This window comes from Brachycentrus maculatus, unplaced genomic scaffold (genome assembly GCF_059751285.1).
Source record: "Brachycentrus maculatus isolate JH-2025_06_01 unplaced genomic scaffold, ASM5975128v1 h1tg000267l, whole genome shotgun sequence".
In the NCBI taxonomy this organism is placed as follows: Eukaryota; Metazoa; Arthropoda; class Insecta; order Trichoptera; family Brachycentridae; genus Brachycentrus; species Brachycentrus maculatus.
The window spans coordinates 1-14,123 of NW_028281018.1; the positions used below are offsets into that span (position 1 = coordinate 1).

General features: G+C 28.6%; 2 protein-coding genes across 3 annotated transcripts; one reads left to right on the forward strand and one right to left on the reverse strand.

Moving 5' to 3' along the window:
• Positions 1 to 7,208: 7,208 nt before the first annotated feature.
• Positions 7,209 to 9,709, reverse strand: LOC148305619 (protein asteroid-like). The gene has a single exon (XM_088266396.1). It carries the CDS (start codon positions 9,407 to 9,409, stop codon positions 7,262 to 7,264), a length of 2,148 nt encoding a protein of 715 aa, XP_088122522.1. The 5' UTR covers positions 9,410 to 9,709; the 3' UTR covers positions 7,209 to 7,261.
• Positions 9,710 to 10,532: 823 nt separating this feature from the next.
• Positions 10,533 to 13,874, forward strand: La (La autoantigen-like). 2 transcript variants are annotated; one of them, XM_088266413.1, is made up of 6 exons: positions 10,533 to 10,684; positions 10,881 to 11,068; positions 11,810 to 11,976; positions 12,609 to 13,025; positions 13,160 to 13,268; positions 13,507 to 13,874. In XM_088266413.1, exons 2-6 carry the CDS (start codon positions 10,894 to 10,896, stop codon positions 13,806 to 13,808), a joined length of 1,170 nt encoding a protein of 389 aa, XP_088122539.1. In that variant the 5' UTR covers positions 10,533 to 10,684; positions 10,881 to 10,893; the 3' UTR covers positions 13,809 to 13,874. The 2 variants fall into 2 exon arrangements, with proteins under 2 accessions (XP_088122539.1, XP_088122538.1); XM_088266412.1 differs by having other exon boundaries at positions 10,533 to 10,599.
• The last annotated feature ends 249 nt before the right edge of the window (positions 13,875 to 14,123 follow it).

Consider the following 14,123-nt stretch of genomic DNA (forward strand, 5'->3'; position numbering starts at 1 on the left):
GTGTGATCACGGTGCGCGTAAATTTGATCACGCTAAACTTTCGTAGTCGCTTTTATTTTAAGAAACCGGATTGTCGGACAGTAAAAATCCATGTAGTGCACAAACGCACATGGAAAAAAGCCCTGTACGTATGTAATATGCGGATTCAGAAAAACACGATATGGAAAAAATAATGACAACAACATCAATAAAGTATTTCATCGGCTGCAGTAACATTTGCACTCTTACTTTCAAGAACGACACTCGGAACTGGTATTTTATATAACATAACATGAATTGAACTCGAACTGTGAGCGAAAGTAAATTGTTCCGATTATGTTATGACATTAGCAAGTTCTTTCGCTTTTATTTTTGGTGAAGTTTAACCAGTGCCCCCTAGCGATTGCCGGAGACTTGCCCCCTTACACTAAAAAAGGGTCAAGGTCGCCGAATTGCCCTTTGGTATTCTAAATATAATATACAGTGGAACCTCTCATAGCGAGCACCTCTCATAACGAGTAATTCGCATAGCGAGCAAAAAAAGTTTTAAAAAGTTGGTCGCATAACGAGTTACAGAAAAAGGGTAAGTCCCCTTTTCACGACATTAACTTGTGAGCCAGGACTTCCGCGCAAGTCAAAACAAAAAACGTTTCGCTTAACGAATAAGATTCTGGAACGAATTATGCTCGTTATGAGAGGTTCGCACTGTATTATTTTTGACATTTCAACATAGATGAAGAATAATATGGAAGTCTAGGCATTTACAGGGGTTACAACCTGCATAGGCTGGTTAGGCGATAACTTTACACACGTGTAAGATATACCGTGATTGAAAACTACAATGCTCAAATTTTTAGAAGTCATAGATATATGATCCATCTCACGACATTCCGTAATTAAGTTCGATTATTGGAAAATATGCTCTCAAATGTTTAAATTCTCGGTTGTAAGCATAAAAGTCCACAGCACCACAGATCGCTTTTCAGAAAACTTGGGTGATTTTAGTGAAGAACAGGGGGAAAGATTCCATCAGGACATTAAAACTTTGGAAGATTGACATCAAAGACGATGGGATTTCTACATGATGGCCGACAACTGTTGGAGTCTTTAGCGAAACTACCCTACTAAACTCCATGATAGAAAATCATTTAAAAGGAAAAAGTGATATGTGACTTAAGTATGTAAAATTTGTAATAAATACTAATATCGAAGTGTTTTTTTTATCTGGCAATAGTAATACATAGTTATAACGGGAAAAGTACAGAAGTTTAAAATATTAAAAAAATGTTAAATGTGGCATATCTCAAATTCTGGGGACTATTTCGGATTCTGCACTCAAAAAATAACCAGGAACGGTTGAAAAATCGCGGGCACCAAAATGTGTATTGGCCTGTATAATACAATGATTTCATTTAATTACTCCTAATATACCTTTATAGATTTATACAAGCGAAAATAATTGTATTGAAAATAAAATTTAATTCGCAGGTAAATTAGCATTAACATGCAAAGTTGATTTAGTCACAAGTGGACATCAATCACAATGAACGATAAAAATAGTCACATTTCAAATATGAAAAAATACATTGTATTTATTTTCTCAAATTTCAGTAGACATTTTTTTTATAAATAAATATACATAAACATTTAATATGTGTATATATATATATATATATATATATATATATATATATATATATATATATATATATATATATATATATATATATAAATATATATATATATATATATATATATATATATATATATATATATATATATATATATATATATATATATATATATATATATATATATATATATATATATATATATATATATATATATATATATATATATATATTATATATATATATATATATATATATATATATATATATATAATATATATATATATATATATATTTATATATATATATATATATATATATATATATTTATATATATATATATATATATATATATATATATATATAAATATATAAATATATATATATATATATATATATATATATATATATATATATATATATATATATATATATATATATATATATATATATATATATGTATATATATTTATATATATATATATATATATATATATATATATATATATATATATATATATATATATTATATATATATATATATATATATATACATATATATATATATATATAGTTATAAATATATATATATATATATATATATATATATATATATATATATATATATATATATATATATATATATATATATATATATATATATATATATATATATATATATATATATATATATATATATATATATATATATATATATATATATATATATATATATATATATATATATATATATATATATTTATATATATATATATATATATATAAATATATAAATATATATATATATATATATATATATATATATATATATATATATATATATATATATATATATGTATATATATTTATATATATATATATATATATATATATATATATATATATATATATATATATATATATATATATATATATATATATATATATACATATATATATATATATATATATATATATATATATTATATATATATATATATATATATATATATATATATATATATATATATATATGTATATATATGTTAATATGTGTGTGTGTTAAAGGGAGAGAGAAAGAGAGAGAGTAAATAAAACTATATTTAAAATAAATGGACTAAAACCTAAAGAACAAGATTGATCACTGAGTCTTCATGCAATTTACAACCAAGATAACTCCGCATTCTTTTAGTTCGCAACTCTCTCAATTCTCGTCACTTACATAATATTATTAGAAAAGTAAAAAAAACCTGAAGTGTATTTTGTTATTTAATTGCTATGGTATGTATATTACCTAATCAAATTGTAAATTCATCAATCACGATCGCTGGGAAATTTCAGACATTTCAATGTCGGAAAAAAAAATTACATCACTTCATACAGGCGTTAACATTTTAACCATATAGTCTAAGTTAAAAAAAAACAACAAGTCCCTCTCCAAGTATAAAAGCGTAGTCTTTTTTGGAGAGGCACTGGGTAAAAAGTTTTCACTCTTAGTCAAGCAGTGGTCACATTATTTCCTATCTACCATAGGATACTTTGTTCTTAATTAAATAACATTTATCAATCAATTTTATAATGAAAAAAGTTTTTACTACTGTTACAGTACGTAGATGCTTTTACTTAGTTTATATTTTTTAACGTATTTTTTTGTTTGTTTCATTTGTTGTTTTTTCTGATTCGTTTATTACTGTATCTATCATAAAGTAGCAAACATATAAAAATATTGTAATCGTTTGTTCTCTTTTTAAAAAAATATAGGTTACATATCGCTCACTCCTTTCAAGAACGTCATAAATCAAAAATCGTCAATTTTCAGTTGTGCATGTTTTCGGAATGCCCAGATGATGTACTATTTATATCCCAGCTAACTAGGCATACTTTTAACTTAATATTTACCCGCTAGAGGGCAGAAAGTGTTGTTTTTCCATTTTGAAAAAAAAGGTATTGTTAAATTATATTTTAAATATACTAAATATTTTTCAAATGGAGAAAAAACCTTCAGGTTTTACCTAATAATATCTGTTGCACAGTAAAAAGTTCAAAAAGTGGCTTGATATTTATTTTTAATACATTGTATTACATTTTTAAACTTTTAAAACGTTCTTCTGAAAAATCTTTTTTTTATGACGTTCTTGAAAGAAGTGAGCGATATGTATTAAATATTTGTTCGTTCTTATAAGTGTAATTTTGTGAATATAAAAATATATTATCTATTATTGAATGATTTTAAAATAAGAACCAGCTTTTCAGCATTACCATACTAACAGGGTAAAAACAAGTTCAAGGGACAGCTGGTCAGCAAATCCAACCCCGAGTGTTCTAGTCAATGTTGTCTTTTTTTCCTTTTTCTCGAATGAATTTTTTTAAACTAATTTAAATTGTTTATAAACCAAATTTCCTGTTTTCAAGAAGTTTGTACTTTAAACTAAACTAGGAAGAAACTAATTAAATAATTGAATTAATAATAATATTTACTCTGTGGTTCACAAGGATTGAGTTGTAAGAAAAATGAAGTTAGCCTCGGTATAACAAGGCTGTTAGAGGTTAAATTTTTACGTGGCTATTTTGAAATGATAAATTTTAGGTGCTTAGATATGTATCGCTGGTTCTTTTTTAAATTCAATTCGACTAACAAATTGGTATACCTGGCCTTCAGTAAAGGTCTTCCTACACATTATGCTCAAATTGGTATTGAGGTGTTTTAGGAAAACTGGAAAAATAATAAACGCTTGATTGAACTTATTTTTAAATGTTTTAAATTTTTATCAGCAATTTGTATTTCACAAATATTAGATTCAACACCAATGGATCGTTGTTAATATATTTTATGCATACAGACATTATTTTATTTATGTGCTTAAATAATACAATAATGTAAAACAACTCTGTTGCATAAATTTTCAATGAAATGTAAAATAATTAAAATTCGTTTGTTTACGACCGCCGATGTCAAGAGGTTAAATTAAGCAATAAAAATAATTAGTTATATATATTTATATATGTATATATATATATATATATATATATATATATATATATATATATATATATATATATATATATATTTATATTTATATTTATATATATATATATATATATATATTTATATATATATATATATATATATATATATATATATATATATATATATATATATATATATATATATATATATATATATATATATATATATATATATATATATATATATATATATATATATATATATATATATATATATATATATATATATATATATATATATATATATATATATATATATATATATATATATTTAAAAATATTTACTAACTTGATTGACGTCCGTCTTTTGATTTATATTCTTTAAATCACACTCATAAAATCACAAATGAATATTTCCCAAGAAAATATTTTTTTATATTCAGAAAAAAGTTCCTTACCCGCCCATGGTCCAAATTTCGTAGACAAACCCTGGTCTGTTCCCGGCTGGAAAAATGGGGTTAGAACTGACGTCACAACTTGCACAATAGACCATAGTGAATCTCCCAATTTCCATAGAACAGCCAGGATGCCGACTAGGGTTAATAACACCACAATAATCGTAAAAAACATTTTCGCAGATAAAGAGAAAAACCGCTATGTTTAAATCACTGATCAACCGTATAATTCAATAACATTCTTCCGTCCACGCTTATCAAGTACTCGACCGATTACAAATTATTCAACCGCGAGTGAAACGACCGATATCGAAATATGTTTTATAATGCCGAGTTCGACCGTATTTAATCAGATACGGACAGAACTACGTTCGGCTAGCGCAAAACACATACTACATTCGTAGCGCTAAAGCGAATTGCAGTCAGCGAACACTCAAAGGAAAATACTTTCACTATCAATCGGAAAACATCAATATCCATACTCAGAAGGTAAATTATGCGCTTCACGGACGCGTTGGAAGAAGAGATCTACAAACAAAAAACACACCTTACTCCTGCGGGATTAATTGATCATTGAGCTTGTTTTGAGATTCACAAACAAACTTAAAATATTGTACGAAAATATGGAGTTAGGAACCTCTTTCTTACCGATACAATAAAATCGCACCTTGTAATAACTGGTTTAAAAATACAATTTTAATATTAATAACGTTTTTTAATGCAAAGGGGTTAGTAAACTTCTGTTTTGTTACCCATAACATTTGATTAATCGTCATAAGAGCCTAAAAACGTAAACACAAATATTTACCCGTATTTCAAGTGAAGATGAATCTACATACACATCGTGAACAACATGGCGCCCCTAGGAGCACGGGGACTGGAAACTACCAAATGTGTTTTATATATGGTATTATTTACCTACTCCTTACTAAGGATCACTAGACACCACTTACTCAACCCGTGTTTAAGGCCATACTCTCAATCACAGAATTTAGTCACGTTCGGTAATGCTAGGAGCCGCACGCCATTTACGCCTGACTTTTTTGAAGGATAAATTTTAAAAAATTAAATATGTATTGAGAAAATATTTTTATGAACTCCTTACCTTTCGGTAACCCTTTTCTTTTCTTTAATAGATGTATGTGTAAATGGTTTAGGTGGGTATTATAAACTTCTCAATCGACCCAAAGACCTTATATTCATCACTTTGTTACGTGTAGTTAGATTAGGCAATCGCTAGTCTGAGAGATATATACAGTGGAACCTCTTACAACGAGCATAATCGTACTCGTTTACCGAAACATTTTCCCCATAGAAATCAATTTAAAATACGATATATATATATATATATATATATATATATATATATATATATATATATATATATATATATATATATATATATATATATATATATATATATATATATATATATATATATATATATATATATATATATATATATATATATATATATATATATATATATATATATATATATATATATTTATATATATTTATTTCTATATACAAAAGAGTATTCTTTCGGCGTGGGACGATTTTTCTTGTTGGATTGTGTTAGGAAAAACTTGTACAACGTGATTCAATGATGCTATACTTCGGCGAATAATAATAGGATTAAGAAAATCTAATATTTTTATAATTTGGCTGTCAAAATTGTAACGGGTCTTTATTTGTTTGGCTCCTTCTATAAAAAAAACGAGGCATGTTCAATTCCAAAAATCTGTATAAAACTAGAGTAAAATCTGTCAACTGTAACGGCAGCCTAAAATCTGTATTGATACAGATAAATCTGTATATATGGCAACACTGGTGCTCATTATTCCACTGTATATATTAGTGAGAATACACCGAATGGCAAATGGTATAGCTACAATATACGTGTATTCTAAAATATACAAAACATATTCAAATAAGATTTTAGTTTAATTCCAGCATGCTAGTTTCTGTAAAATTAAAACCCTTCTTGAAAACTCATAAATGCATGTTATCTATTAACATTTATATTACCTTATTTTCATAAATTTTACTTGTATATACTACTTTTCATCTTCTTTTAATAAATATGAGGACAATCTAAGTATGTATGTATAAAATGAATAAAGAAATAAAAGAAATAGTATAATAATGCAAAAAATATATTTATTTACTGGGATATATAATATATGGATAGTTTAATATTTACATATTTTTAATCAATATAAAGTTTTAAACATTTCCTAATCTTAGAATATTAAATCTATTATTCATATCTTGTATATCAGTTTCTTCTTCAGATAAAACTAAAACATCGTTTGTTTCATCTTCAGGTTCATCTGTATTATTAATATTTTTCTTTAATTTTTTATTTGTTTTATAAACATTATTAGAGCAATTGTTTTGAGATTGTCGGCAACTATTTAAACCAAAAAATTTTGATAAAAATATAATATAATTCAGTACTGTTGGAGAATGCTCGATCAACTGATGAACATATGAACCTGGGTTATCTCTGCGCTTCAGATTTGAATACATATTATACAGGAAAGTCCCATTATATATTTCACTAATGGTACACGGACTATAATATTCTGATGTCAGAATGTTTAAATAGGAAAGCTGCTGAAAACAACACTGAAACTGCGCAAAAAAATGTAAATACTGTCTTTTAAACATTTTGGGAAATTCCACTACTTTATTATCCACTTCGAAATACTTAAGTAGTTTGCTAGCAGCAGTCATACAATCTTCGTAACAAATATTGTTTTCCCATAATCCTTCAAAACCATCAACAACATTGTACTGTCGTTCCTTACTTCGCTCAAACCAACCCTTTAGCTCATTACCGAAAGTTGAATCAAACTCGTAACTATTATAGACACCCCCAATTTTGATTTTTACTATAGACATACTTATAAAACACAAAATAAGGGAATATATGTGGGACTCGTTGGGAATATGTATATTATCATTTACAGATTTCAACATCCACAATAGAGAAAGGATTGGCATTTGTAAATTGTTTGGTAATTTTTTTATTTCTGTCAAAGTAGATTTTTCTATAGTCTTTTCTAAAAAATATATGAAAATCGGATATCCTGGTGATTTATTTCTAATAACCCATTTACTAATAATTTCATCTGGTATAGAATCGATATAGTTAATGATTCTAGTTTTATGGTTCATGAGACGCCGGCACTCTAAAGTCATTTGCCTTTTATCAAAATTTGACATGATATCAAAAGATAATCTCAGTATAGATAAAGATGATAAATTTGAATCGTTCATAGAAAAATCTTCCGGTTGGGGCATAGCTATATAAAAAGATTTGTGAATGAGATCATAAAACCGAGGAGAAATTTTTCCCCTTTTAAGAATATCAAAAAGCCACTTCTTTGAGTCATCGTTCTGAGATGTATTTTCCAGTGAGGAACCTTCTAAGGAATCTGGAATCCCTAAATCCTTTAACGAAGTACACTGTGTCCTAGTGTAATTAGAACAAGAGACTTGTATGAAATGCTGAATTTTCTTACGTTCAGATATTTTAAAGTGACTAATTACTTTTTCTACAGCTGAGTCAAATGATTCATTCTGCAGCCACTCGAGTACAGCAATAATACGACATTGTCCTTCATTTAACTTCTTCGATTTGGTTTGCTTCAAATTACTATAGAATTTGGAAAATACACTCCTTTTGACATAATCATTCCCGAGTAACGTTGCGATCAACGGTAAAATGTCATCATTAACTCCAGGAAAGAGTTTCAAAAAGTTTTCTACTTTATATATCTTACATTTCATAGCATATCGCACGCCTTCGGTAGTTTTAACAATAGATGGTTTTAATGTGAGTGATGGAAATGGAATGTAAGTGACATTGTAAACAAAAAAATCTGAATCGTAACTTAAAACAGGGCACCGGAGAAATCTTGCCACAGCTGCGATCTCATGGTCCGCTTCAAATTCACAAAATGTGTATGCGATGTTTAAAAATAGCAACACCTCCACAAAAACATCTTTCATCATCAGAGGAAACACGAGATACTGCGACTGATTCTTGGGGTTGAGAAGAGATGCGTCTACAATCCTACATCTAAATCTCTTAAGGACAGTTTTCATCTTCTTGTCTTCATAGCCTCCATCGAAGATGACATAAGGAGTAACCTTGCACTTGGATAGCGACCCGAAGAATTTTTTAATAGATTGCGCATAAACATCATAGTCTCCCCCAAAAGCCGGATTACATTTAGAATTTTGATATAGTTGAACAGCCAAACTATTCCCATCTATAACGATGCACTGATCGTGCAAATGATAGATTTCCAAAGAACGTTCTGAATTTCTAGCGATAAATGTTGTAAGCCCCTGGATTCCCATGTTTGCCTCGTGAAATACGTACTTTTTTCACGTACAATAGAAGTGAAATCAGTAAAATCAAGAAAATAGTGATGATTTAAATCATAAATAATACTCTTCAAGTTTCTTGAACCATTGCTGCCTTCGAGGATAATCCATAGGGTCGGTACAAATTAACGCTCTCTGGATTTGTAATATTTATAATGACTTAATTACAGAGCATAAACGCGTCAAACTTTAATGCAAAAGAAAACGTGCTTATGACATTTTGATTTAAAAAAATGACACTTGACGAATTACTAGTATATCATAGACAATAAATATACAGCTAATGCCTAGCCCAACAACTCGGCTGTTCAAACTTAAAACACAGTAAGGGACATTTTTTTGTAGTACGTTTTTTTTGTAAAACGTACTACAAAAAAATATCCTTTACTGTGTTTTGAGTTTGGACAGCCGAACTGCCGTGATAAATATATTTGATTATACTTATATGCCTATATGAAATTATAACCATATTGAACATGAATAGTAAATGTCTAGATACACACGCTATATTTGAGCAAATGATCATTCTTCATTTGAGCAAGTGCTACTTAGTAGCACGTGTGTACGTACTTCGCTAAAAATAAGTATGCTCATTTTGAGCATGCTCAAAATTTGACAGTCGTTTGATTTTCGGGCATGCTACTTCTAGCGCGGGCGGAAGGGGGTGTGTTTTGAGCACGTTTGAACTAGTTTGCTTATTACGAGCATACTAGTTATAATCAATTTCGTAGTAGAGTTTCGTATATGACTTCGCTCTAAAATGTCTCGCTGGGGTGGAAAAAAATCATTTAAATTTTTAAGTTTATATAGGACCAATAAAAGTTTTTGGAGTCCGTGATCACCACGTCGTAAAAACAATTTTGCAAAAAATAGTTTCTATTAAAACTTGATAATCGATATGAACGACTTAACTCAGACTGTGTAAATTGTAAAAAAAAAAAAACATATTTCTAATCTATTCACATGTCTCAAGCCTAAAGTAAAATAAAATAATTTATTTGTAATCAAATTTTAAAAAAATAGATAGGTAAGCAAGAACTTACCCACATATTAAATAGATTTTTATAAACGTGTTTGTCTATGCCTATCTATCTTTATCTTTAATAAAATTGACGTTGGCGTTTTGGCACGTGTTTTCTGTATTTCCTGATTTGTTTAAGCCGGTAATTGTGTTTTGTTAATACATGTTATTCGTATTCAAATAACATTATATTTACGATACGGAATTATAAACTACTGTTTCTTTCAGTAGGTTAATAGCCTATGAAGCCCGCCCGGAAAATACATGTGGGCAGTTGTGTAGTAGCTGTTATTTATATTATAGTATCGATTGATGTCAGTTTCGCTTCATTGAGTGAATATGCCTAGTAAAATAAAGCGTGTACTTGTACACCTTGATTTCTCGTTATTTTACATGGAATGCTTTATTCTAAACTTGTTTCAGGTTATTAGTGAAAATGGCCGCAGATAAAGGAGAAACACAAGTCGAATCCGCCGCAGATAACCCTACTAAAATTCCAGAAGAGGATAACAAAACTAATGGCAAGGAAATTCCAGAAACCGTCGCGAATGAAGAGAATGGCGTTACCGAACTTGACGCAAGCATCATCCGTCAAGTTGAATACTATTTTGGTATGAATTTGATTTGAATGTATAGTATGAGTCACTTTTGTAATGGCAATTAAATTTCCGCGAATCTTAAAATAATCGGTATCATTCTTATTGAAATCCACAAAGAAAAAGGGCAATATGAATTATTTTTTAAAAATGCAATGTTTAAATTGCCGCCAAAATGACGTCGCAACTGAGGAGTATGCATAACTTTCCGCAGTCCTCAAATAGTTGTTTGCCATTTCAAATTGCTAATAACAAAATAATAAAAAAATAGCATCATTGAAAACAAGGTGCATTGCATTTGAATGTTAATATTATGTTTCTGTTCCTCAAATTTTATATCTTTGTTTTCAATCTATTCCTTAAAATTTTTTTTTGGGCGTGATAATAATAAAAACAAAACTTAGAAACTAATTAGAAGTCATTGCTCTGCTTTGTTTCTCTGAACCGTCACTGTAGCCACGGTTATCAACTTTTCTTGCAAAAAATCGTACAATTTTTTAATATAATTATTATTGGATACATTTAAATTCGAGGAGTTTTTTTCATTAAACATCCAACTTACTGATCGGTTTCTTGTTATTTCAGTAAATAAAATTTCATGTCATGTTTATTCTTGTTTTCAAACAAGGCTAAAAATAAAAATTATGACGGAATAATAATTGATTTTTCAGACTGTTTAAAATATAAAGGGAATTCAAAATTTACAAATGTTTGTGTATATGTAAGTATGTATATATGATCTGAAATACTTTACAGGCGACATGAACCTTCCGAGGGACAAATTTCTGAAGGAACAGATACAGTTAGATGAAGGCTGGATTCCTCTGACTACAATGTTTAACTTCAAAAGGCTTTCTAGTTTAACCAAGGATCCTGAAGTTCTCATTGGAGCTCTTGCTAAGTCAGAAAGCCAATTGATGGAGGTAACTCAACTTATAAATATTTCTCTTGGGTTCAATTTTCTACCAGTTGTATTTTTAAAAAAACCTTTTTTATTTTTCATAGCAAAAATTCATCCGTTTTTTTGATATCTACATATAATTAAGTTCAACACTATTTTTTTAAAGAAGCCTAAGGGTTTGTGGTGGAAGTTAGAGCCTCTGACTCGGAGTTCACGACGCTAACCGCTGGACCACATCCCGACTCTTTATAATTAAAAATTCATTAAAAAAAATATTTCAACAGATTCTCTCACCTGTATCACACTTACTGGGAGCTAAAATCTAGCTTTCCATACTAAATTAGTGTGGTGCTCAAATTTTTGTTTCCATTTACCAAAACAAATCATTAAACATAAAATATAATTCGTAAATCTAAAGAGTTAATATGATATCCAAGTACTTCTATGTATTTACAAACAGCTTTTAAATATATTTGAATAAGCCAGAATGCTTTTTATTTATTTATTATAAAATTTAGAAATATCTGATCATAATTAATTTCCTGTTTTTTAAACCCACATCAGTAATATATTTTCATTTAAAAAGTTTATGGCAGAATTCATCAGATAATATTCATATTGGAGAAATTGTAATATTGTCAACATATATTTTAGGTCAGCGAGGATAAGACAAAAATTCGACGGTCTTCCAACTACCCTCTTCCAGAATTGAATGAGGAAAGAAGAAAGGAATTGATGGCTAGAACTATATATGTCAAAGGTTTTCCAAAAGACACTATGACAATTGACACATGCTTGGACTTCTTCAAGTCATATATTACTCCCGAGGGTGTAATCTTAAGGCGCTATCTCGATAGAACGACAAAAAAATGGAACCTCAAAGGATCCATCTTCGCAACATTCAAGACTGCCGAGCAGGCCGAACAGTTCCTCAAGGATCCTTCGGTTAAGTTTCGAGATATGGAATTGATGAGGAAGTGGCAGAGCAAGTATTTAGAGGAAAAACGAGCAGAAAGTGATGAGAGGTATAAAAAACAAGCTGCTAAAAAAGAGAAAAAACAACAAAAAGAAGTAAGCATTATTAATTATCGGAACAGCATGCTCCCATATCTTCGAAACATTTTAACATTCAACTTGTTAAATAAATATTTTTCAAAACAAAAATACCACGAGTAGTGATAACCATTGTTTTTTTTTTATTTCAGGAACAAGAAAAACAAGCGATTAAATTACCAACAGGAACTGTTTTGATGTTGTCTGATGTTCCAGAAAAAACTACAAGAGACACTATTAAGGAAGCCGTAACTGCTTTGGGTAAATTTTAAAATTGTTAATGTTTCCTGTTGTGTAAAATACAAATTATTGGAGGATTTTAGCACTTCTTAAGAATCTTAAATTATAATACGAAAATATTTTGACATGTATTCACATTTTGAATAATGACAAAAATTACAATTAACACCATGTTTTTTGACATGTGAACCATAAATCATTGCTTGAAACGTTTGTCTTTATTTATTGACTAATTTATAAATAATGCTTAACTTTGCAGGTGGGAATGTTGCTTTCATAAAAATTGAAGATGGAAAGGCTTGGGTGAGACTTCAGGTTGAGAACACTGCGAAGGATGTGTTTGAGAAATGCACAGACTCAAAAATGAAGGTAGAAGACATTGATATGGAATGCTCCTTGTTACAAGGTGAAGAAGAACAAAAGTTCTTAGATGAGATGGCTGGAGAACTTATGAAGAGAAGACAAAAGCAACACAAAAACAAAGGAGGCGGTGGTAAACAGCATTATAACCGAAAGCGGAAGGGTGGATTTGAGAATGGTCCTGCTTCAAAACGACGATAATTGTTTAAGTAATACGAATGAACTTATTTTTAATGTGAATTAATTAAAATAAATAATACATACTTCCTTGCTTTACTTTCTTATGTCTTTCCCCTATCCACACCTAACGATACAGTGATTAAATATGAAAAGCTTTGTTATTGTTTGCAGATTGGGTATATATTAGAGGTGAAGGGATGTACGAAAATTGTTACCCGAGTATGTACATACATTGTCAATAATGGGCTTTTAGCAACACATGAGGGATAATGCGAAAAATCAGTGTCAGTGCTTCAAATATTGTTATGAGGGCAACATATTTCATAAATGCACAGT

Coding starts and splice junctions, on each gene's coding strand:
- LOC148305619 (XM_088266396.1), bottom strand. CDS start 9,409: ATGGGAATCCAGGGGCTTACAACATTTATCGCTAGAAATTCAGAACGT.
- La (XM_088266413.1), top strand. CDS start 10,894: ATGGCCGCAGATAAAGGAGAAACACAAGTCGAATCCGCCGCAGATAAC. Junction 13,026..13,159: donor AGAAAAAACAACAAAAAGAA/GTAAGCATTATT, acceptor TTTTTATTTCAG/GAACAAGAAAAACAAGCGAT. Junction 13,269..13,506: donor GGAAGCCGTAACTGCTTTGG/GTAAATTTTAAA, acceptor TTAACTTTGCAG/GTGGGAATGTTGCTTTCATA.